The sequence below is a fragment of the Ovis canadensis genome, chromosome 16 (genome assembly GCF_042477335.2).
Source record: "Ovis canadensis isolate MfBH-ARS-UI-01 breed Bighorn chromosome 16, ARS-UI_OviCan_v2, whole genome shotgun sequence".
In the NCBI taxonomy this organism is placed as follows: Eukaryota; Metazoa; Chordata; class Mammalia; order Artiodactyla; family Bovidae; genus Ovis; species Ovis canadensis.
In genome coordinates, this window is record NC_091260.1 from 72,725,141 (window position 1) to 72,750,786 (window position 25,646).

The 25,646-nt window shown below is 40.6% G+C and overlaps 1 protein-coding gene across 1 annotated transcript in view; it reads left to right on the forward strand.

Moving 5' to 3' along the window:
• The window catches only part of DNAH5 (dynein axonemal heavy chain 5), a 320,870-nt gene that overhangs the window by 263,794 nt on the left and 31,430 nt on the right, over nt 1-25,646 (forward strand). The window contains exons 69-73 of the mRNA XM_069556071.1: nt 1,336-1,457; nt 5,170-5,319; nt 9,571-9,816; nt 22,974-23,193; nt 25,014-25,219. Of these exons, the coding sequence (XP_069412172.1) occupies nt 1,336-1,457; nt 5,170-5,319; nt 9,571-9,816; nt 22,974-23,193; nt 25,014-25,219 (944 nt within the window). The remainder of the gene's footprint in view (nt 1-1,335; nt 1,458-5,169; nt 5,320-9,570; nt 9,817-22,973; nt 23,194-25,013; nt 25,220-25,646) is intronic.

Here is a 25,646-nt window from a genome sequence, read left to right on the forward strand (position 1 = left end):
TCAATAAATATCTTGAGTATTATTATTTGTTTATGACTTGCTCTGTTCAAAAAAAGATTGTAGCCAAGTGGGTTGGTTATATCCTTTGAAGAATTATGCTTAGAGCATATTTTCCCTGAAGCATTTTACTAGACGTTATTTATTAAATGGTATATTTTATCCTATAGAAGACTTGCTAGCTCTTGCTTTGACTTAAAATACGATTGTTCACACATTTAGTTTTTCTGGGATGGACCAAAGTAACATTTTTAAGCTGTCATTTATTTATTTGATGGTGCTATGAGAGTTATATGAGGTTAGATGAATTATCAACAAAGAGATAGGAGTCAGTACCCAATGGACATGTTTGTTGTGGGTAGATTGATCAAGAATAAGTAACGTAGCACAGAGCCCTTGGATGTGCTCAACACGGATGTAAATAATATACTGGTTCATAGAGGAGAATCTCTTAAACACAGGTAGTGTTACAAACAAATCTAGATAAATTCTCTCCTTAAAATGTTGTTGTTCATTTGGTCTGTCATGTCTGACTGTTTGCGACCTCATGGACTGCAGCACTCCAGGCTTCCTTGTCATTCATCATCTCCTGGAGTTTGCTCATACTCGTGTCCATTGAGTTGGTGATGCCATCTGATGGTGAAACTCATCCTTAAAATGAGCTTGTGTCAATATTCGGCAGTTCTTAATGCTGAAAACAGCTGCTCATTTAGTGACTCTCAGCTGTGTCCTTGATCCTGTTTTGAGTGCTTCACACTCACCTTATGCGTTTTCTGTCATTATCACAACACCTGAAATGAAAGTGAAAGTGTTAGTCTCTCAGTGATGTTGGACTCTTTGCGACCTTATGGACTATAGCCTGCCAAGCTCCTCTGCCCATGGAATTCTCCAGGCAAGAGTGCTGGAGTGGGTTACCATTTCCTTCTCCAGGGAATCTTCCTGACCCAGGGATCGAACCTGGGTCTCCCTCATTGCAGGGAGACTCTTTACTGTCTGAACCACCAGGAAACACCTCGGTGTCATTATTCCCATTGTATGTATTTGAATACACAGTCCCAGACAGATGAGTTGACTTGTCACACACCTTGGCCAGGTGTAGCTAAAACAGAATGCACCACTTACCTGGATCCAGACCTATATCACTGATCCTTAAATGTGTTTTTCTGAAACTGTCTGTTCCTTTATTAAATGTTAAAGCTTGTTCATCACTATGATTATATTTCTGAGTTTAATAAATGTTAAGGTAGTAAAAGAATTGATATTAAAATAGTTTTTTTAATATAGATATTGTTTGTACAGAAACAAAATTTTATTAACATAATATATTTAACTTGAAAGGTGGTGCCTCCTTGGACTTGAAAGCCTGTCCTCCTAAACCATCTAAATGGATCCTGGACATGACCTGGCTAAATTTGGTGGAACTCAGCAAACTTAGACAGTTTTCTGATGTCCTTGATCAGGTAACTTGTGCTTTGAATAAACTTATGATAATATCCCAGTGGGCAGCTTCCTGATTTATCCCTGGCTGTTTGGGGAAGAGAAAGATTTCTTACTGTTGTCACTCCTAAAATGGAATGACCAGTGCTTGACCTTCCTCATGGCTTATTCATATTCTGATAAAGTACACTCCACCCATGGCAGGCTGGTCTTCAGGAAGAAATTAGTTGCCCAGGAAGTTTAACTAATGCTGTCCTGGGCCATATGTCAGTATCACCAATTGGAGATCTACCAGTGGGAAAACAGATTCAATTAGTTTAAGAGATTGCTGTTACAATATAAAATCATGCTATTTTCAATTTTTTTTTGTTTTTCTACTCAAAATGAAACTCTAGTATTGCTTTTCTCTAAAAAAAAAAGAGAGAGAGATTAGATATGGTCAAGAAGTTTTGTCATCTTCCTATAGATTGAATGACGAGAAATAGGAACAACCTGCCTCTGAATGCTAAATATCCTTTCTTGCCTCTAGTTCCTGTTTCTTCCTCCTCTCCTTGTTTACACTGCTTTAGCTAGGCATCTGGGTGTGAATCTAACACAAACACCTGGCCTTTTATTTTTAGAAATTGTTGTACTTTCATAAACAGCCAGTTTTGGATGAATTGTGTGTATATTGGAATTATGGCACTTGGGTATGGCAACTTGAATTGAGACAAGTCAAGAAACAGGTTCTTGAAAATCTGATGATCAGCAGGAAGTTGCATGAATAGCAAGGTTGCTTTCTTCAGCTGCACATTGAAGGCTTTGACCAGAAGATGTCCAAACACTGGTCCTTTTTTAAAACTGTTGTATGATTGGGCTTTCCTGGTGGCTCAGACGGTAAAGAATCTGCCTGCAATGCAGCAGACCTGGGTTTGATCCCTGGGTCTGGGAGATCCCCTGGATACCCACTATTCTTGTCTGGAGAATCCCATGGACAGAGGAGGAGCCTGATGGGCTATAGTCCACAGGGTCGCAAAGAGTCGGACTTGACTGAGCAACTAACACTTTCACACATGGTTGATTCACAGTGTTATGTTATTTTCTGGTGTACAGAAAGGTGATTTAGTTTCACACACACACATGGACACACACACATACACACTATATTCTTTCTCATTAGGGTTTATTATAAGATATTGAATTTAGTTCCCTGTGCTGTACAGTAGGACCCTTTTGTTTATCTATTTTGTATATAGAAGCCTATATCTGCTATAACCCCTGATTTCTCTCTCTCCTACCCCCTTTCCTTTTTTGTAACCATACATTTGTTTTCTATGTCTGTGAGTTTGTTTCTGTTTCATAAGTAAATCTATTTGTATCACATTTTAGAAATGATGTGTATGTCAGTCACTCAGTCGTGTCTGACTCTTTGGGACCCCGTGGACTGTGGCCTGCCAGTCTCCTCTGTCCATGGGTTTCTCCAGGCCAGAATACTGGAGTGGGTAGCCATTCTCTTTTCTAGGGGATCTTCCTGACCCAGGGATCGAACCCAGGTCTTCTGCAACGTGGGGAGATTCTTTACCACCTGAGCCACCAGGGAAGCCTTTAGAAATGATATCATATGGTATTTGTCCTAACGTTGGTCCTTAACTTTGCCAGCTTAGATTGATGGAAAGCTTAAGCTATATTTTTATGTTTTGGCTTAGGCCTGGTGATGACCATGTAATTTGGGTGCAAGCTGTCCTCTTGGGTTAAATAGCTTTTCTTTGGGAGATTTTAATGAATTCTAGCTTGTTCCCCTATGGGGTAACTCCTAGTGAGCTTTCCTGTACCTTGTTTGTTATTGAAGTAACTGTCTTTTGGAGATTATATTTTATACCTGAAATCCCTCCACAAAATGTAGTCTTTTGTGACCGAAACAGGTCATTTTTATTCTTATGTGATACTTTCTGAATATGAACCCATATGCCTTTTTCCTTTGATTACACCTCTGAGAAATACATTTGGAGCCTTTTTTTTTTTTAAAAATTGGAGTATGATTGCTTAACCATGTTGTTAATTTCAATGAAGTGAACCAGCTATATGTATACATATATCCTCTCCCTCTTAGACCTCCCCCCCACCCACCCCCTATCCACCCCTCTAGGTCATCACAGAGCACTAAGCTAAGCAACCTGTGCTATACAACAGCTTCCTAATAACCATCTGTTTACACATGCATGTATGTATGTATGTATGCTTAATCACTCAGTCATGTCCAACTGTTTGTGACCCCATGGACTGGTGCCCACCAAGGTCCTTTGTCCATGGAATTCTCTGGGCAAGAATACCGGAGTGGGATGCCATTTCCTTCTCCAGTTTTACACATGATGCTGTATATATGTCAATCCAAAATCTCTCAGTTCGTCCCACCCTCCCTTTGCCCTTCTGTGTCAACATGTCTATTCTCTACATCTGTGTCTCTATTCCTGCCCTGCAAATGGGTTCATCTGCACCGTTTTTTTCTAGATTCCACTTATATGTATTAATATACAGTATTTCTTTTTCTCTTTCTGACTTTCTTCACTCTGTATGACAGACTCTAGGTTCATCTGCATTACTGCAAATGATCCAATTCAGTTCCTTTTTATGGCTGAATAATATTCCACTGTGGGCTTCCCAGGTGGTGCAGTGGTAAAGAATCTGCCTCTCAGTGCAAGAGGTGCAAGAGATGTGGGTTTGATTTCTGGGTTGGGAGGATCCTCTGGAGAAGGAAATGGCAACCTACTCCAGTATTCCTGCCTAAGAAATCCCATAGACAGAGGGAGCTACATGGGTTACAGTCCATGGGTTGCAAAGAGTCAGACATGACTGAACAGCAGCAGAAAAATATTCCACTTATACATGTACCACCACTTCTGTATCCATTCATCTGTTGATGGACATTTAGGTTGCTTAGTCAAAGGAAATATACCAGAGAACATAGATCATGTTTATCTGCAGATCTGACTTGTTCTGTGATTGTGAGATGTTTGTTTGTTTAATGTTTATCTCTTTTCAATTTTTGTAAGCTTCAAAGGATAATGAACTGTCTTTTTCCTTCCCCTTTATCAGTTGCCCAAATGAAGCAAGTGTGATTATTCACTTAATGATGATATTAAGTGGTATATTTCAAATGACTCTAGATTGTAGAGTATTGACCAGAAAGCTTCAATAATAAACATGTATTAAATGTCTTCTTTTGTTCCAAGAATGATCCTGGGAAATGAGGAAACATAAGTGAATGAGACTTGATTCTTGATCATGGGAGATCTCATGAATCAAAACAGATTTTCTTAAAATAATGAAAATGAATTTCCATTGATCTCTTTATTCTTTACAGAGTTTTTACCACAAAGGGATAGAAAAAATGACACAGCAGAGTTCTCCCTTTAAAAGGGGCCTGTAGGCTGGTGTTAATACAGACTGACTTTAGAGCAAATCACATTTGATTTTCGACTCTCAGACTTTTTGGTACCAGGCTATAAAATTTTAAAAAATAGTCAAGGGATATCATTTCCTTTTCCCACTCCCATATTCTTGCCTGGAGAATCCTGTGGACAGAGGAGCCTGGTGGGCTATAGCCCATGGGGTTGCAAAGAGTCAGACACACCTGAGCACGCACACACACAGAGGATATCATTCACACATTCTGGAATCATCAGAAAAATATCTGTGAAGTCTTACTGAAAGATTTTTCTGTGGTGTGACACATTTCTTATCCACTGGTATTTTCAGATATCAAGAAATGAGAAAACGTGGAAAATTTGGTTTGATAAGGAAAACCCTGAGGAGGAACCCCTTCCAAACGCCTATGATAAATCTCTTGATTGCTTTCGACGTCTTCTCCTTATTAGATCCTGGTGTCCCGACAGAACCATTGCCCAGGTAAAAAGTGCATATGTTAAAAAATAAGAGAATATTTTAAAGGAGAATTTCCTTTTAAATTTTAAAGACTATTTAAAATGTTAACCCCCATGAGAATTTTCATTTGAGCTTCTGTATAATTTTCCAACAATGTAGTTGTGAAAAATGGAAAAATGTACTGAGGTGTACATGTGGCTAAGTGATTTACTAATTTTCTTTGGCCTAAGTGGTACAATAAGAGTGAATGAGGAAGCTACTTTTTGTTTTGTTTCTTTTTAAATGTTTTTTTTTTAATTGTGGTAAAAATCACATAATATAAATCATGCTGTTTTACCACACGTAACTATACGGTCCAGTGGCACTAAGTACATTCACATTGTTGTTCAAGTCTCACCATTATCCATCTCTGGAGTTCTCTACCTTTCTGAACTGAAACTCTGTCCCCATTAAACACTAATTCCTCAATTTCCTTCCCCACCCCATCCCCACCCCCCAACCCCCTGCTGGCATCTACCAATGTACTTTCTGACTCTATGAATTTGACTCTTCTAGGTACTTTGCATAAGTGAAATCAAAATTTGTCTGCACCTACTGTATATTGAAATGCATCTTTAATGTTAGCTTAATATATGTCCTACAAACAGATTGCACTGTCCTTGTTTTCCCTCGTGCTATATATTAATAGTAGGGTAGTCGAAGTTAACTTCCCTGGTAGCTCAGATGGTAAAGCGTCTGTCTACAATGCCGGAGACCCAGGTTTGATCCCAGGGTCGGGACGATCCCGTGGAGAAGGAAATGGCAATCCATTCCAGTACTATTGCCTTGAAAACCCCATGGACAGAGGAGCTTGGTAGGCTACAGTCCGTGGGGTCCCAAAGAGTCGGACACGACTGAGTGACTTCACTCACTCACTCACTCAGGTAGTCGAAACTACGTTTCTAAGGTGCGCACATTGGTATAACATAAAGGTAACGCATTGTTCTTCCATATCATTTTTACATTAACTCAGAAAAGATAGGGAACTCCATTTTGCCAGTAGTAATGTAGTATTCCCTGGTGGCTCAGATGGTAAAGCATCTGCCTGCAATGCGGGAGACCTGGGTTCGATCCCTGGGTCGGGAAGATCCCCTGGAGAAGGAAATGGCAACCCACTCCAGTATTCTTGCCTGTGAAACTCCATGGACTGAGGAGACTGGTAGGCTACAGTCCATAGGGTCGCAAAGAGTTGGACATGACTGAGCTACTTCACTTTCAATGTAGTATTTCTTGAGTAGGAAAACTGTTCAGTTACTAGAGAGGAAAGAGAAAGTCTACAGGGCTGTACAGAGTTCCCAAACCCACAGTCGTTATCCTGGGATGTGTTGTAAACCTTGATGTGAGAAAGAAGCTTTGCATAAAATTCCTTGAGTGATACTTAGGTTTAAATATAAGCCCTGCCTCCAGAAGATCCATCTTTTCAAAGACTTTTCATCTGCTTCCATCATGGAAGTATACACATGAAACAGACTTGTGTTGTCTTGCCTTCACAGCTAAAAGTTAAATGCTACTATTCCCAGACATTGATTTTTTTAATGGACTTTTAAGAATAAGTCATAAAATAACAGTAGGCTGGAGTTTCTCATAGAAGGTAGGGAGTTTTCCCCTTTACTCTCCAGAGCACTGTTAAAAACATTCGGAGTAACCAACTCCCAGTCCTCCTAGGTACTTTGGAAACAACTGAATTCAATGATTTATTCAGAAAAGAAAAATGACTTTTTCAACTCGGGGCCCTGAGATCACCCCCTTCCTTTGATTTTTCTTCTCAACTTCATTCCTTTTATCTTGTCCAAATGAACTGTCAAATAGTTGCCTTATTTAAGGGGAATGTAGAAGTTTCAAGTAGACTTTTCTCCCTTCTCTCTCTCGCTCTTTGCCTCCCTCTCTCCTTTCCTTCTCTCTTCTTTCCTTCCTTTTTTCCCTTTTAATTCTTTTCACACTTTATTGGGGTAAATGTGGAAATTTAAATGTCTCCCAGTCCTTTGTAACTTTGTTATCTTTATCCTGGCCTGAAATCCTTAGGCTGACAACAGGCATGTCTTCCTAACGAGTCTTCTCTAGTTCATTCTCACCTCGCCCACCCTAGCCCATCTTGTATATTCTAGGAGAAATGGAAATATCATTATGCTCTTCCTCTAATGGCTTCCCATGGTGCTTATGATAACATCCAAGTCTTAAGCAAGATCTAGAAGGCCCCTTGCAAACATGTTCTCTCCTCTGAGGTTCTTAGTCTCACATTAGATTTCTTGTGTGATTTTTCAACCAGACACCTTCTTGGGAAGCAGATGAGAAGGTCTACACTGTAGACATATTCAATCCCTGTTCCCCGTAAGAGCATTAGGCTTATTCTCAGCATTTCAGCTGAGCGTGACTGCACACAGTCAAAATCCTGGTTAAAAGGACAATGTACTATCAGAGGATGTCTTGTGCTACTGCTAGTTTCTGTATAGCTACTGAGCTAATAATGGTTTTTATAGTTTTAAATGCTTGAAAAAAACTCAAAACAATATTTTGTGATATGTAAAAATTATACAACATTTGAATTCCAGGGTCCATAAAGTTTTAATGGACCACAGGCTCATTTGTTTATGGACTCTCTATAGCTGCTTTCATGCTACAGTGATAGGTTAAGTTGTTGCACCAGAGACTGTATGGCCACCAAAATATAAAATATTTACCACTTGGCCCCTGATGTAGGGAACAGTATATTAGCTCATAGCTTGAATAGAAATTTCCGTGTGAGATCAATGATGAGTTCTATGACAAGACTGGCTGTTTGAGCTCCTGCTCGACTAGAAGACAAAGCACTTGGATCTTGAGAGATGCTGCGGTGATGGCTGTACCAGGTACCTGTGGCTGAGGAACAACTGCAGTCTGTGGTACACCTGGGCATCCAGGCTATGAAGTCATTTCTGATCACCAAGCGCACTGCTTAATGGCTGTGATGAATTTGTATACAAATAGACTTTTGGAGATGCCAAAGAATGTCAACCAGACTTTTAAAGTACCTTTCAGAAGGCTGTAAAAAATGTGTGAAAGTAAAAACATTAGTCATTCAGTTGTGTCCGACTGTGTGACCCCATAGACTGTAGCCTGCTGGGCTTCTCTGTCCGTGGGATTCTCCAGGCAAGAATATTAGAGTGGGCTGCCTTGCCCTCCTCCAGGGGATCTTCCCGACCCAGGGATCAAACCCAGGTCTCCTGTTTTGCACGCAGATTCTTTACCGTCTGAACCACCAGGGAACTGTTTATATTAATACTTATGTTAGGGGATTCCACAGTGGCTCTGGTCAACTGGATATCGAGATACAAAAATATGTGGCATCCTGTGCTCCAAGTGCAGTTCGGTTAAACCTTCAAAATTAATTAAGTAATTCAATAAGTATTCGATACATTTCTTTCCATAAGTCATCATTTAACAGTAATTATCTATTTGTTAAGCATCCATTCAATCCCAGGCATTGTACTACTTACTTGATTATTTGAATGCTTATAATTTTCCCTTGGGCTTCCCAGGTGGCGCTAGTGGTAAAGAACCCACCTGCCAGCGCAGGACACACAGAGGTGATCCTGGCAACCCACCCCAGTATTCTTGCCTGGAAAATCCCGTGGACAGAGAAGCCTGGTGGGCTACAGTCCCTGGGGTTGCACAGAGTCAGACACGACTGAGCGCATATGCACACACACACACACTTTTCCTTTAAAGCATCCTCAATAATAGAGTTGCCAAATATTTTAAACCTTCTGTATAGTATGAAGCAGCCAGTATATTGAAAGAGGTCCCAGACAAGGATTTGACCAACCTGGGTTCTGGTCTTTTAAATGTACGATTATGTTTTGGGCAAGTGAAATCTGAAAGTGTTAGTCACTCAGTCGTGTCTGACTCTTTGAGAACCCATGGGCTGTAGCCTGCCAGGATCCTCTGTCCATGGGATTCTCCAGGCAAGAATACTAGAGTGAGATGCCATGCCCTTCTCCAGCATATCTTTCCGACCCAGGGATTGAACCTGGGTCTCATGTTGCTGGCAGATAGAGTGAGGATTCAAACAAATAAGCAAGCAAAAAAAGAGGTTAACCCACAAGAAAACAAACAAACAACCTCTGCCCTATTTTCCTGGCAGGATTACTGTGGACATCATTGAAATAATCTGCAAAAATGAATTTTGGGAACCACACTGAATTATGAATAAGAAGGGGTTGGAGCTAGTTTTGGTGACCTGTGTGCTGTTTTCGGCAGGCCCGTAAATACATCATGGACTCCATGGGACAAAAGTATGCAGAAGCCGTTATCCTGGACTTGGAAAGGACATGGGAGGAGTCTGACCCTCGGACACCGCTCATCTGTCTCCTGTCTATGGGCTCAGACCCCACAGACTCCATCATCGCCTTGGGGAAGAGACTAAAAATAGAAACGCGCTACGTGTCCATGGGACAGGGCCAGGAGATCCATGCTCGCAAGCTCCTACAGCAGACCATGGCGAACGTGAGACCTGATGTCTACTTTTGTATTCTGCTGTTGACATTGCCGCTTATAGGGTAACAATGTAGGAAGGAACCTAAACATCCTTAAGTGCCGAAATTTATGTGTTGCGTTCTGTTTGCTAAACCGGGAAAAGCTCCTCTTAGAAAATTTTCATGGAAAAATGAATACAATGTAAAATGTTTTCTGCTGAGCCTTGAATTCTGGGAAGCTTGTCTGGTGAAAGCATCTTATTTCCTGACCCATTTGCATAGTGCTCAACCCTGCTCCAGGTCCCGAACCTTCTTTGGGGTTCACAGTCTCCCCTCTGTGCCTTAAGTTCCAGCCCCTGTAGATCTGCTTGGGGAATCTACAGCACTTTGGAATCCACAACACAATCCAGAATGCAAAATCTGTGCCCTGGAGTCCCCTAGGCCTGGCCCAGATTCCAGAGGCCAGGAATCTGCCATTACCCTGCGGTGGTACCAGAGATTTTCTGGAAACCTGGCCTGTCGCCTTCCAGGTGGGCTCCTAGAGCCCTTGACAGCTTGCAAATTCAACAGCATACAGCTCAGGCCATGCTCAGGACTGGTCTGGGGCCATTGTAGCTGGAAGTCATGTGATGACCTGCCAATGGGACAAGTTTAGAGCTGAGGCACTTTGAGAGACTTAAACTTACCTTCATCCAGAAGGTCCTGTTTCCTCTCTGGAACTCAAGCTCCAGAACACTCGTGTGTTTACTCCGGTCTAACCTTCGGTGTCCAGGCAGACCCAGTTTTATAATAGTGGACACTCGGGCCACCACCTTGAAGAGCCAGAGGCTCCTCCCAGCCGCATGAAGTCTCCCTGGTGTCCGCGTGGTCATTTATCAAAGGCATTTAGAAGGTCCTTCTATATGTACCATCCTTTCTGTCACCTCGCAGGTTTAATGAAAAGGGGAGAAAAACCCCACCATCAACACACAGCAAGACTCTAAAGGGTATACATTTTGGCAGGTTTATTTGTAGTCAGTCCCTTGACCTTAACCTCAATTTCCACATATAAAATATATATATGGGCTTCCCTGGTAGCTCAGCTGGTACAGAATCTGTCTGCAATGTAGAAAACCTGGGTTTGATCCCTGGGTGGGAAGATCCCCTGGAGGAGGGCATGGCATCCCACTCCAGTGTTCTTGCCTGGAGAATCCCCATGGATGGAGGAGCCTGGCATACGAGAGTCCATGGGGTCAAAAAGAATCAGACATGACATGACTGAGCATCTAAGCACAGCACAGCAGTGTGGGAGACCCAAATTCAATCCCTGGGTCAGGAAGATCCCCTGGAGAAGGGCATGGCAACCCAGTCCAGTGTTCTTGCCTGGAAAATCCCCTTGGACAAAGAAGCCTGACAGGTTGCAGTCCAGGGGGTCACAAAGAGTCAGATATGTGACTAAGCACAACCTTCTTTTGGGTTCCCAGCTCTGCCAGAGGCTCCCTCTGCCCCTGCTCCCCTTTCCCTGCACCCTTTGGCCAAGTACAGGGTGGCAGAAGCACTTGCCTCTTATTCCTACTGGAGAACATGCAGTCATGGTCTAGATGCTTTTCCAGCCTATTTTGGAGCAGACTCCATGCCTCCTTCACTAAGCCTGAGCTCTCCCCTCAATATCTCAAGAACCCTCTGTGCCCTCCAGGGAACACCTCCCCTCCCTGCCACTGTTTTGAACAGAACTGGCTGTCTCCCCCCAGCCACCAGGCACGAGGCCCACCATGAAACCACTGGGTTCTAGGTCCTAGCTGCTGACTCTAGAACCTTCCCACTGTGCTACAGCCTGATCCCTTCCCCAAGTCTAGAACTGAGTCTGTTGGGTTCTAGAATCTCCATATTTGCCTCTTCCATCCTCAAGCCATGCCCTGCCCCCAGCTTTTGTGAAAGGGAGGGGCCTCTCTTGTGCTCTGTGCTGACTGCTGTGCTTAGTTTGCAGTTGGGAGGGGGAGGGCAGAAAGCACATGATTTAAATATATTTCAGTTCAGTTCAGTTGCTCAGTTGTGTCCGACTCTCTGTGACCCCATGGGCTGCAGCACGCCAGGCTTCCTGGTCCATTACCAACTCCAGGAGCTTACTCAAACTCATGTCCATAAAGCCAGTGATGCCATCCAACCATCTCATCTTCTGTCATCCCCTTCTCCTCCTGCCTTCAATTTTTCCCAGCATTAGGGTCTTTTCCAATGGGTTAGTTCTTTGCATCAAGTGGCTAAAAGTATTGGAGTTTCAGCATCAGTCCTTACAATGAACATTCAGGACTGATTTCCTTTAGGATTTACTGGTTGGATCTCCTTGCAGTCCAAGGGACTCTCAAAAGTCTTCTTCAACACCACTGTACAGAAGTATCAGTTCTTTAGCACTCAGCTTTCTTTATAGTCCAACTCTCGCATCCATACATGACTACTGGAAAAACCATACCTTTGACTAGATGGAATTTTGTTGGCAGAGTAATGTCTCTGTATTTTAATATGCTGTTTAGGTTGATTATACCTTTTCTTCCAAGGAGCAAGCATCTTTTAATTTCATGGCTGCAGTCACCATCTGCAGTGATTTTGGACCCTAAGAAAATAAAGTCTCTCACTGTATCCATTGTTTCCCCATCTACTTGCCGTGAAGTGATGGGACTGGATGCCATGATCTTAGTTTTCTGAATGTTGAGTTTTCAGCCAACTTTTCACTCTCCTCTTTCACTTTTATCAAGAGGTTCCTTAGTTCTTCTTCACTTGCTGCAATAAGGGTGATATCATCTGCATATCTGAGGCTATTATATTTCTCCTGGCAATCTTGATTCCAGCTTGTGCTTCATCCAACCCAGCATTTAGCATGATGACCTCTGCATATAAGTTAAATAAGTAGGGTGGCCATATACAGCCTTGACATATTCCTTTCCTGATTTGCAACCAGTCTGTTGTTCCATGTCTGGTTCTAACTGTTGCTTCTTGACCTGCATACAGATTTCTCAAGAGGCAGGTCAGATGGTCTGGTATTCCCATTTCTTGAAGACTTTTCCACAGTTTGTTGTGATCCACACAGTTAAAGGCTTTGGCATAGTCAATAAAGCAGAAGTAGATGTTTTTCTGGAACTCTCTTGCTTTTTCAATGATGCAGTGGATATTGGCAATTTGATCTCCGGTTCCTCTACTTTTCCTAAATCCAGCTTGAACATCGGAAAGTTCATGGTTCACGTACGGTTGAAACTTGGCTTGGAGAATTTTGAGCATTACTTTGCTGATGTGTGAGATGAGTGCAATTGTGCAGTAGTTTGAGCATTCTTTGGCATTGCCCTTCTTTGGGATTGGAATGAAAACTGACCTTTTCCAGTCCTGTGGCCACTGCTGAGTTTTCCCAATTTGCTGGCATATTCAATGCATCACTTTCACAGCATCATCTTTTAGGATTTGAAATAGCTCAACTGGAATCCATCCACTCCACTAGCTTTCATTGTAGTGATGCTTCCTAAGGCCCACTTGACTTCACATTCCAGGATGTCTGGCTCTAGGTGAATGATCACACCATCATGGTTATCTGGGTAGTGAAGATCTTTTTTGTACAGTTCTTCTGTGCATTCTTTCCACCTCTTCTTAACATCCTCTGCTTCTGTTTGGTCCATACCATTTCTGTCCTTTATTGAGCCCATATTTGCATGAAATGTTCCCTTGGTATCTCTGATTTTCTTGAGATGAACAATACATCCATGATTCGGAATCCCAGGTCTAGTCCTGGCCTCTCCTTCCTCTTGGCCTCCCCTGACCACCAATACTGACTTCCTCCCTCTGCTAGTACTGTACTTAGAAAACAAAGACACTAACATTCACAGGACACTGATTCAATTTGAATTAAAATAAATAATGGTGGAACTAATATTATAATTTCAGGGAACTAAATTAGAATTTAAATGGAATATTTTTAGCCTTCAATTTATCTGTGTTTTCTGTTTAGTAGTTTAATTTCTAGTCAAATGTAAAAAGATTTCTTACTATTATTAGCATGTTTAAAACTTGTCAGAGACAATAGTGTTTTATGCCAGAATGAACCAACTATTCTAGAATAGTAAAATGGAAGATCTGCTCAGTGAGAAGAACACAGAATATTAATACTGAAAGCAGTGAGGCCAAAGAAGCAACGTTGGCTAAGGGATTCCTTTCTGTGGCTGAATGTTCAACCATCAAAATTCTCAACTAAGAAACTTAGATCAGGAGTCACTTGTATTATGGATGAAAGAGCATCTGAAGACTTTTTGTTGTTATGTTTTGCATTTAATTCTCCCCTTTTTGTTTTTTTTTTTTTTTTTTTTTTTTTTTTTTTTTTTTTTTTTTTTTTTTTTTTTTTTTAAAAACTATTCTGCTATTTATTTTTTTTTTCCTCAGTTGAATCTTGTTCTTTTATTTATTTATTTATTTTTTAATTTTTTTATTTTTTTAATTTTATTTTATTTTTTAATTTTAAAATCTTTAATTCTTACATGCGTTCCCAAACATGACCCCCCCTCCCACCTCCCTCCCCACAACATCTCTCTGGGTCATCCCCATGTACCAGCCCCAAGCATGCTGCACCCTACGTCAGACATGGACTGGCGATTCAATTCTTACATGATAGTATACATGTTAGAATTCCCATTCTCCCAAATCATCCCACCCTCTCCCTCTCCCTCTGAGACCAAAAGTCCGTTATACACATCTGTGTCTTTTTTCCTGACTTGCATACAGGGTCGTCATTGCCATCTTCCTAAATTCCATATATATGTGTTAGTATACTGTATTGGTGTTTTTCTTTCTGGCTTACTTCACTCTGTATAATTGGCTCCAGTTTCATCCATCTCATCAGAACTGATTCAAATGAATTCTTTTTAACGGCTGAGTAATACTCCATTGTGTATATGTACCACAGCTTTCTTATCCATTCATCTGCTGATGGACATCTAGGTTGTTTCCATGTCCTGGCTATTATAAACAGTGCTGCGATGAACATTGGGGTACATGTGTCTCTTTCAATTCTGGTTTCCTTGGTGTGTATGCCCAGAAGTGGGATTGCTGGGTCATAAGGGAGTTCTATTTGCAATTTTTTAAGGAATCTCCACACTGTTCTCCATAGTGGCTGTACTAGTTTGCATTCCCACCAACAGTGTAGGAGGGTTCCCTTTTCTCCACACCCTCTCCAGCATTTATTGCTTGCAGATTTTTGGATCGCAGCCATTCTGACTGGTGTGAAGTGGTACCTCATTGTGGTTTTGATTTGCATTTCTCTAATAATGAGTGATGTTGAGCATCTTTTCATGTGTTTGTTAGCCATCCGTATGTCTTCTTTGGAGAAATGTCTATTTAGTTCTTTGGCCCATTTTTTGATTGGGTCTTTTATTTTTCTGGAGTTGAGCTGCATAAGTTGGTTGTATATTTTTGAGATTAGTTGTTTGTCAGTTGCTTCATTTGCTATTATTTTCTCCCATTCCGAAGGCTGTCTTTTCACCTTGCTTATATTTTCCTTTGTTGTGCAGAAGCTTTTAATTTTAATTAGATCCCATTTGTTTATTTTTGCTTTTATTTCCAGAATTCTGGGAGGTGGATCATAGAGGATCCTGCTGTGATTTATTTCTGAGAGTGTTTTGCCTATATTCTCCTCTAGGAGTTTTATAGTTTCTGATCTTACATTTAGATCTTTAATCCATTTTGAGTTTATTTTTGTGTACGGTGTTAGAAAGTGATCTAGTTTCATTCTTTTACAAGTGGTTGACCAGTTTTCCCAGCACCACTTGTTAAAGAGATTGTCTTTACTCCATTGTATATTCTTGCCTCCTTTGTCAAAGATAAGGTGTCCATATGTGTGTGGATTTATCTCTGGGCTTTCTATTTTGTTCCATTGATCTATATGTCTGTCTTTGTGCCAGTACCATACTGTCTTGATGACTGTGGCTTTGTAGTAGAGCCTGAAGTCAGGCAAGTTGATTCCTCCCGTTCCATTCTTCTTTCTCAAGATTGCTTTGGCTATTCGAGGCTTTTTGTATTTCCATACAAATCTTGAAATTATTTGTTCTAGTTCTGTGAAAAATGTGGCTGGTAGCTTGACAGGGATTGCATTGAATTTGTAAATTGCTTTGGGTAGTATACTCATTTTCACTATATTGATTCTTCCGATCCATGAACATGGTATATTTCTCCATCTATTAGTGTCCTCTTTGATTTCTTTCATCAGTGTTTTATAGTTTTCTATATATAGGTCTTTAGTTTCTTTAGGTAGATATATTCCTAAGTATTTTATTCTTTTCGTTGCAATGGTAAATGGAATTGTTTTCTTAATTTCTTTTTCTACTTTCTCATTATTCGTGTATAGGAATGCAAGGGATTTCTGTGTGTTGATTTTATATCCTGCAACTTTACTATATTCATTGATGATCTCTAGTAATTTTCTGGTGGAGTCTTTAGGGTTTTCCATGTAGAGGATCATGTCATCTGCAAACAGTGATAGTTTTACTTCTTCTTTTCCAATTTGGATTCCTTTTATTTCTTTTTCTGCTCTGATTGCTGTGGCCAAAACTTCCAGAACTATGTTGAATAGTAGCGGTGAAAGTGGACACCCTTGTCTTGTTCCTGACTTTAAGGGAAATGCTTTCAATTTTTCACCATTGAGGATAATGTTTGCTGTGGGTTTGTCATAGATAGCTTTTATTATGTTGAGGTATGTTCCTTCTATTCCTGCTTTCTGGAGAGTTTTTATCATAAATGGATGTTGAATTTTGTCAAAGGCCTTCTCTGCATCTATTGAGATAATCATATGGTTTTTATTTTTCAATTTGTTAATGTGGTGAATTACATTGATTGATTTGCGGATATTGAAGAATCCTTGCATCCCTGGGATAAAGCCCACTTGGTCATGGTGTATGATCTTTTTAATGTGTTGTTGGATTCTGATTGCTAGAATTTTGTTGAGGATTTTTGCATCTATGTTCATCAGTGATATTGGCCTGTAGTTTTCTTTTTTTGTGACATCTTTGTCAGGTTTTGGTATTAGGGTGATGGTGGCCTCATAGAATGAGTTTGGAAGTTTACCTTCCTCTGCAATTTTCTGGAAGAGTTTGAGGAGGATAGGTGTTAGCTCTTCTCGAAATTTTTGGTAGAATTCAGCTGTGAAGCCGTCTGGACCCGGGCTTTTGTTTGCTGGAAGATTTCTGATTACAGTTTCAATTTCCGTGCTTGTGATGGGTCTGTTAAGATTTTCTATTTCTTCCTGGTTCAGTTTTGGAAAATTGTACTTTTCTAAGAATTGGTCCATTTCTTCCACGTTGTCCATTTTATTGGCATACAACTGCTGATAGTAGTCTCTTATGATCCTTTGTATTTCTGTGTTGTCAGTTGTGATCTCTCCATTTTCATTTCTAATTTTATTGATTTGATTTTTCTCTCTTTGCTTCTTGATGAGTCTGGCTAATGGTTTGTCAATTTTATTTATCCTTTCAAAGAACCAGCTTTTGGCTTTGTTGATTTTTGCTATGGTCTCTTTTGTTTCTTTTGCATTTATTTCTGCCCTAATTTTTAAGATTTCTTTCCTTCTACTCACTCTGGGGTTCTCCAACTCTTCCTTTTCTAGTTGCTTTAGTTGTAGAGTTAGGTTGTTTATTTGACTTTTTTCTTGTTTCTTGAGGTATGCCTGTATTGCTATGAACTTTCCTCTTAGCACTGCTTTTATAGTGTCCCACAGGTTTTGGGTTGTTGTGTTTTCATTTTCATTAGTTTCTATGCATATTTTGATTTCTTTTTTGATTTCTTCTGTGATTTGTTGGTTATTCAGAAGTGTGTTATTCAACCTCCATATGTTGGAATTTTTAATAGTTTTTCTCCTGTAATTGAGATCTAACCTTAATGCATTATGGTCAGAAAAGATGCTTGGAATGATTTCGATTTTTTTGAATTTATCAAGTTTAGATTTATGGCCCAGGATGTGATCTATCCTGGAGAAGGTTCCATGAGCACTTGAAAAAAAGGTGAAATTCATTGTTTTGGGGTGAAATGTCCTGTAGATATCAATTAGATCTAACTGATCTAATGTATCATTTAAAGTTTGCGTTTCTTTGTTAATTTTCTGTTTAGTTGATCTGTCCATAGGTGTGAGTGGGGTATTAAAGTCTCCCACTATTATTGTGTTATTGTTGATTTCCCCTTTCATACTTGTTAGCATTTGTCTTACATATTGCGGTGCTCCTATATTAGGTGCATATATATTTATAATTGTTATATCTTCTTCTTGGATTGTTCCTTTGATTATTATGTAGTGGCCTTCTTTGTCTCTTTTCACAGCCTTTGTTTTAAAGTCTATTTTATCGGATATGAGTATTGCCACTCCTGCTTTCTTTTGGTCTCTATTTGCGTGGTATATCTTTTTCCAGCCCTTCACTTTCAGTCTGTATGTGTCCCTTGTTTTGAGGTGGGTCTCTTGTAAGCAGCAAATAGAGGGGTCTTGTTTTTGTATCCATTCGGTCAGTCTTTGTCTTTTGGTTGGGACGTTCAACCCATTTACGTTTAAGGTGATTATTGATAAGTATGATCCCGTTACCATTTACTTTGTTGTTTTGGGTTCGGGTTTATACACCCTTTTTGTGTTTCCTTTCTAGAGAATATCCTTTAGAATTTGTTGGAGAGCTGGTTTGGTGGTGCTGAATTCTCTCAGCTTTTGCTTGTCTGTAAAGCTTTTGATTTCTCCTTCGTATTTGAATGAGATCCTTGCTGGGTACAGTAATCTGGGCTGTAGGTTATTGTCTTTCATCACTTTAAGTATGTCTTGCCATTCTCTCCTGGCCTGAAGAGTTTCTATTGAAAGATCAGCTGTTATCCTTATGGGAATCCCCTTGTGTGTTATTTGTTGTTTTTCCCTTGCTGCTTTTAATATTTGTTCTTTGTGTTTGATCTTTGTTAATTTGATTAATATGTGTCTTGGGGTGTTTTGCCTTGGGTTAATCCTATTTGGAACTCTCTGTGTTTCTTGGACTTGAGTGATTATTTCCTTCCCCATTTTAGGGAAGTTTTCAACTATTATCTCCTCAAGGATTTTCTCATGATCTTTCTTTCTGTCTTCTTCTTCTGGGACTCCTATAATTCGAATGTTGGAGCGTTTCATATTGTCCTGGAGGTCTCTGAGATTGTCCTCATTTCTTTTAATTCGTTTTTCTTGTTTCCTCTCTGATTCATTTATTTCTACCATTCTATCTTCTATTTCACTAATCCTATCTTCTGCCTCCGTTATTCTACTATTTGTTGCCTCCAGAGTGTTTCTGATCTCATTTATTGCGTTATTCATTATATTTTGACTCTTTTTTATTTCTTCTAGGTCCTTGTTAAACCTTTCTTGCATCTTCTCAATCTTTGTCTCTAGCCTATTTATCTGTGATTCCATTTTGATTTCAAGATTTTGGATCATTTTCACTATCAATATTCGGAATTCCTTCTCCGGTAGATTCCCTACTTCTTCCTCTTTTGTTTGGTTTGGTGGGCAGCTCTCCTGTTCCTTTACCTGCTGAGTATTCCTCTGTCTCTTCATCTTGGTTATATTGCTGCGTTTGGGGTGGCCTTTTTATATTCTGGTAATTTGTGGAGTTCTCTTTATTTTGGAGCTTCCTCACTTTGGGTGGGGTTCTATCAGTGGCTTGTCAAGGTTTCCTGGTTAGGGAGGCTTGTGTTGGAGTTTTGGCGGGTGGAGCTGGGTTTCTTCTATCTCGAGTGCAGTGGAGTAACCCGTAATGGGTTACAAGACATCAAAGGTTTTGGGATAATATTGAGCTGCCTGTATATTGAGGCTCAGGGGATTGTTTCTGTGTTGCTGGAGAATTTGCGTGGTATGTCTTGTTTTGGAACTTGTTGGCCCTTGGGTGGAGCTTGGTTTTGGTGTAGGTATGAAGGCATTAGATGGGCTCCTATTGCTTAATGTTCCCTGAATTCATGAGTTCTCTAATGTTTTCAGGCTTTGGATTTAAGCCTCCTGCTTCTGGCTTTCAGTTTTATTTTTACAGTAGCCTCTAGACTTCTCCATCTATACAGCACCGATGATAAAACATCTAGGTTAAAGATGAAAAGTTTCTCCACATTGAGGGACACTCAGAGAGGTTCACTGGGTTATAAGGAGAAGAGAAGATGGAGGAGGTAGTTAGAGGTAACTGGAATGAGATGCGGTGAGGTCAAAAGAGAAGAGAGCAAACTAGCCAGTAGTCACTTCCTTATGTGCGCTCTATAGTTTGGCCCGCTCAGGGGTATTTACAGAGTTATATGGGGAAGAGGAGAGGGAGGAAGTGGACAGAGGTGACCAGGAGGATCAGAGAGAGGAATGAGTGGGAGAGAGACAAATCCTGCCAGTAACCTGTTCCTTAGGTGTTCCCCACCGTCTGGAACACACAGAGATTCACAGAGTTGGATAGAGGAGAGATGGGGGGGGAAAGAGACAGAGGCCACCTGGTGGAGAAAAAGGAGAGTCCAGAGGAGGAGAGAGTGGTCAAGCCAGTAATCTCGCTCTCAGGTAAACTGGGGTAGTGAAGTTTGGGTTTTTAAATGTACAAAATTGGCAATAAACACCTAAGAGCAAAGATTAAAAATCTAGAGTAGAGTTTGGATTTTCAAAGATACAATATTAAAGAGAAGCAGAAGGAAAAAGGAAGAAAGAAAAAAAAGAATTATTAAAAAACAAACAGACAATCAAAAAAAAAAAAATCATCAACAACCATCCAAAGACTATATATGGTGTTTGCCTTAAAAAAAAAAAAAAAAAAAAAAGGTCTTTAAAAAAAATTAGTAATAATAGGTTATATAAATAAAAATTTAAGGAGAAAAAGAAGACAACAATTAAAAAAAAAGTTAGAAAAAAAAGCAAAAAAAAAAAAAAAGGAGTGCTTTTAAAAATATTAAAATATATATATATATATCTTGCCCTTTCTGGTATTATGGGCCGTGTGGGATCACTTCCAAGGTGGTTCCCTCTGATTAACTTCTTCTGTTTGCTGGTTTTTTAGGATCACTAGTTCAGTCGCGCTGTGGGGAGGGGGGATGCTGCAAACAAATAGCACTGTCGTGTGCACACAGTATCTCTGCTCCGCTTGACCTGTCCTTTCTCGCGGCGCACAAACCGCTCCGGTTCTACGATGCTCAGCTGGGAACCGTCTGGGGCCGGCCCTAGGCTGCGTGCACTTCCCCGGTCCAAGCCGCTCAGGTTCGGCGCTCAGGCAGCCCTCAGAGGCACAGATTCGGCTGGAACTGCGCTTTGTGCCCTTCCCAGGTCCGAGTAGCTCAGGGGTTTGGCGAGTTTGGCGAGCGCGGTCGCCGCGGCTTGTCACCTTTTCTGCCGCTGCTGCTCAGCTTTCTGGGCGGACTGCTGGCGCACCCCGTGAGGCAAATTGTGACTGTCCAGCTCCCCCAGAAGTCTTAGCAAAGGAGCCTGCTTGCAGTTAGGTAAGCAAAGTCTCTCCGGGTCTGCAGTTGCCCCTTTCCAGACCTTACGGCTCTGGCTGCCTGTCCCCGGCGGGGGATGGTCTGCAGCCGGCTTTTTCCGTTCCGTCCTTTGTTCTGTGCTCGGTCCTGGCGGGGTCTTATGTTCGAGCTTTTCGCGTGGTAGCTATCCCACAGTCTGGTTTGCTAGCCCAGGTTAGGTCGTTCTGGTTGCGCGTGGGGAGTTCCTGCCCGATTCTTACAAAGCTCTGCAGCCCGCGCCTCCCGCGCGTCCCTGCCCTGCCCCCACTTCCCAATGGCGGATGCAGGCGTCTGTGCTGCTTTTCCGCTGGGGGAGTTACTGTTGGGCTTGTAATCTGTTGGTTTTAATTATTTATCTATTTTTCCTTCCTGTTATGTTGCCCTCTGTGTTTCCAAGGTTCGCCACAGACTCGGCAGGGAGAGTGTTTCCTGGTGTTTGGAAACCTCTCTTCTTAAAATTCCCTTCCCAGGACGGGCTTCCCTTCCCGGGACGGAGCTCCCTCCCCACCTCCTTTGTCTCCTTTTTCGTCTTTTATATTTTATCCTACCTGTTTTTGAAGACAAAGGTCTGCTTTTCTGGTTGCCTGATGTCCTCTGCCAGCCTACATAATTTGTTTTGTGAAGTTTGCTCAGCGTTGAAATGTTCTTTTGAGGAATTTGTGAAGGAGAAAGTGATCTTCCCGTCCTATTCCTCCGCCATCTTTCCCTCCTCTCCAATTCTCCCCTTTTTGAATTGTGAACAGTATCAATTAAATTTTCATAGGAAAAAATTAAATATTTATTCATTATATACTTCTGAAGAAAATTTAAGCAGATATGTGACATTCCAAAAGGGATCAGTTTTACATGTAACTTGATTAAGATTTTAGGTCTGGTACTTAGTTTATGTTGTGCAAAGAAAAATAGGTTGCACTAATCAAATCAAAATGATCCAAAATTACAGAGTCAAGAAAATAACTCAAGATTATGATCTGTATATTGTAGATAATTTTAGCAAAATTATTCTATGGGTTAGATATTGAAATGATTATTATTGGGGCTTCCATAGTGGCTCAATGGTCAAGAATCTGCCTTCCAATTCAGGAGACCTGGTTTTGGTCTCTGGATTGGGAAGATCTGGAGAAGGAAAAGGCAACCCGTTCCAGCATTCTTGCCTGGGAAATCCCATGGATAGAGGAGCCTGGCGGGCTATAGTTGATAGGGTTGCAAAAGAGTCAGACATGACTTAGCGACTAATACAACAACAAAATTATTATTGCATGACCTAAATTTTTGCCTGTGTTGCTTTGTACAAGGAATCTTCTTATGCACATAGAATAATGTGTATCAGAGATATGACTTATTATCTTCTAAGACTCTTGTTCTTAGAATAGTCTGATTCCCCAGAGAAGGCACTTACACATTCTAGAGGACATGAACCCTGTTGTGGTATTCTAGGAACTCTCTTTTTATGTTTTACTTTGGGATTTTCATGACTCCAACCATATATTATTACTGCATTGGCATGCTAGTAATGGCATCCCATCAGACACACTTATGGAACAAGAAAAAGTGTAACCTATCTCAGTTAAACCTGATTGTATTCTTAGATTTGATCTAGATTAATTTATAGGGGTTAGTGTATTTTTCTAAGTTTTAATTACTTAGTTTCTGAAGGAGGTACTAATTTGAATCTCTGGGTGAAACACAAAATGGACTAATTTCCATTTCCTGTTGCTGACTTAGGGAGGATGGGCCCTTCTGCAGAACTGCCATCTGGGACTGGATTTCATGGATGAGCTAATGGATATAATTATAGAAACCGAGTTTGTACATGACTCGTTCCGCCTGTGGATGACAACCGAGGTTCACAAGCAGTTTCCCATCACCCTCCTTCAGATGTCCATCAGATTTGCCAATGAGCCCCCCCAGGGCCTCCGGGCAGGACTGAAAAGAACATACGGTGGTGAGTCGAGAAATCCTTCCAAGTTTATGGACGTTCTTATGCTTACATTGTTTTCTTTAAAGGCATTATGGAAAAGGAATTAGATAGGATTAGTTATAGCAAGTGGTGCTATGATTTAAGATGACGGTGAGGGCAGAGCCATCTCTGTCCTGCTGCACGTGGAGTATCCTTGGCCGTGCTCGGGCCCCAGATCTTCGGATTCCACCTTACGTTTTTCCTGTCTCCCCAGTATCACTCTCCTTTGGCCTGTGCTTTTCAGTTTCCCACTTGGCTCAGTGGGAAAGAATCCTCCTGCCAATGCAGAGACACGGGCTTGATGCCTGGGTTGGAAAGATCCCCTGGAGAAAGAAAAGGCAACCACTCTAGTATCCTTGCCTGGGAAATCCCACGAACAGAGGAACCTGGTGGGTTACAGTCCATGGGATCACAAACAGTCAGACACAACTTAACAACTAAACAACCACAACCTTCTCTGTTAGACAGCTGCCCTTTTATGTTACACCTAAACTGGATAATGTTGCTGTTTACGGTCTTCATGCTCCATACCTAATGGCAGGGCAGTAGCCTCTTCTCTGATGAGAAGCTGAATTAAAATTATGGCCTCTGCCTTCATCTCATGTATAAGGATGTCAGGATGGGAGCGAATTTAGAAATCCGACCACAGCAACCGCATCAGACCCAAACGCCCCTCCTGCCCCAACTGGAGCCAAGATTGTTCCCAATACATTCACTCCCTCTGTGTTATAGCTTCCTGTTTGAAGCTCACAGTCACAGAAAAAGTGTGAGCTTGGAGTTAAAAATCCTGCTTCTGGTCCTTCCTGAACAAATACCTTTATTCTCATGGGTGCTCATCACTCAAACAACCTGTGTTTCAGTTTTCTAGTATCTAAAACGGAGATAATAAAATGATAAATGTAAATTATAATAATGTATTTAATAATCAACATAGTTATTACATATAAATTTGAAAAATCTACAAAGAGATTTTTTTTGGAGTTGCTAACAAGGCTGACTATTTTGCCAATAGAGCAGATGTGGAATGATGATGTCTGTAAAAACAGTTTGCAAATGAAAACATTTATAATTGTATATGTGACAAATGTATATCTGTATAATAATTATAATTACAATTTGGAGAATATACTCAGGTTGCAAAGGGCTTCTTTTTAATTTTATTATTTTTTATTACTCTTTTTAACTGAAGTATAGTTGCTGTACAACATAAGTTACAAGTGTACAATATCGTGATTCATAATTTCTAAAGGTTATATTCCATTTATAGTTATTGTAAAATACTGGCTATGTTTCCTATATTACATAATATATCCTTCTTATTTTATATCTATTGGTTTGTGCTACTCAATTGCAATGGGCTACTGTGTACACTATTCTAATTAATATTAAATTGTTAATAGAGTATATAGAAGTCTTTGCAGCCTTTGTCTTTGCAGTCTCTGCATACATGCCCTTTGTAGTAATAATAATAATAATGTCTGTTATTAGTAGTCGTTGTAGTAATAGTAGCAGTATTTATTTTGCCACCATTTTTAGCCCTACTTTTTTCTTGTTATGTTGGTAAGAACTTTATCCATGTGAGTAAGACGCCACTCCCCTCAAATCTCTGTGCATATTTTTCAGAGAAATGCCCTCTGGGTACCCAAAAGTTAAATTATAACTGCCATGTGACTATGATAAAGATGATTCAAGATAAGTCAATTTTAATATCAGGAATTTACAGCAATAATTAATAACTGGTAAAAGTGGTAGAAAATAAAGATGTTTGAGAGATGATACAGTTTTTACCCACCTGATCTCAACAGGGGTGAGCCAGGACCTGCTGGATGTGAGCGCTGTGGCCCAATGGAAGCCCATGCTGTATGCCGTGGCTTTCCTGCACTCAACGGTCCAGGAGAGGCGCAAGTTTGGGCCCCTGGGTTGGAACATCCCCTATGAATTTAACCAAGCCGATTTTAATTCCACAGTGCAGTTCATCCAGAACCACTTAGACGACATGGATCTCAAAAAGGTACCTTGGGTCGTCCCAGTGCACCAGCCCCAAACCAATACAATAATGTAAAGTAATTAACCTCCAATTAAAATAAATAAATTTAATTTTTTTAAAAAAGGTACCTTGGGCACACTGCTTTCTGCCTTGGGTGATTTGGGGCTTGAATCCTTGAGCTAACATGAGCTCCCCACGCCCCCAGCCTTGGGCTAAATCCTGTAAGAGTGATGATTTTCTGTACTGGCAAAGTCCTTTTTAAGGCATAGCAACTTGGGTCACAATAACCTCTTAATTTCAGGGAAAAAATGAACACATTTTGATTATCTTTTTATTTCTCCAAGGCAAGTTGACATTACAAGTAAGACAACCTAACAGGATCTGTTGGAGGGAGGGAGCAATGGATGAAGAAGCTTGTTTTTTAAAATCCTAAAACCAGTCCATCCTAAAG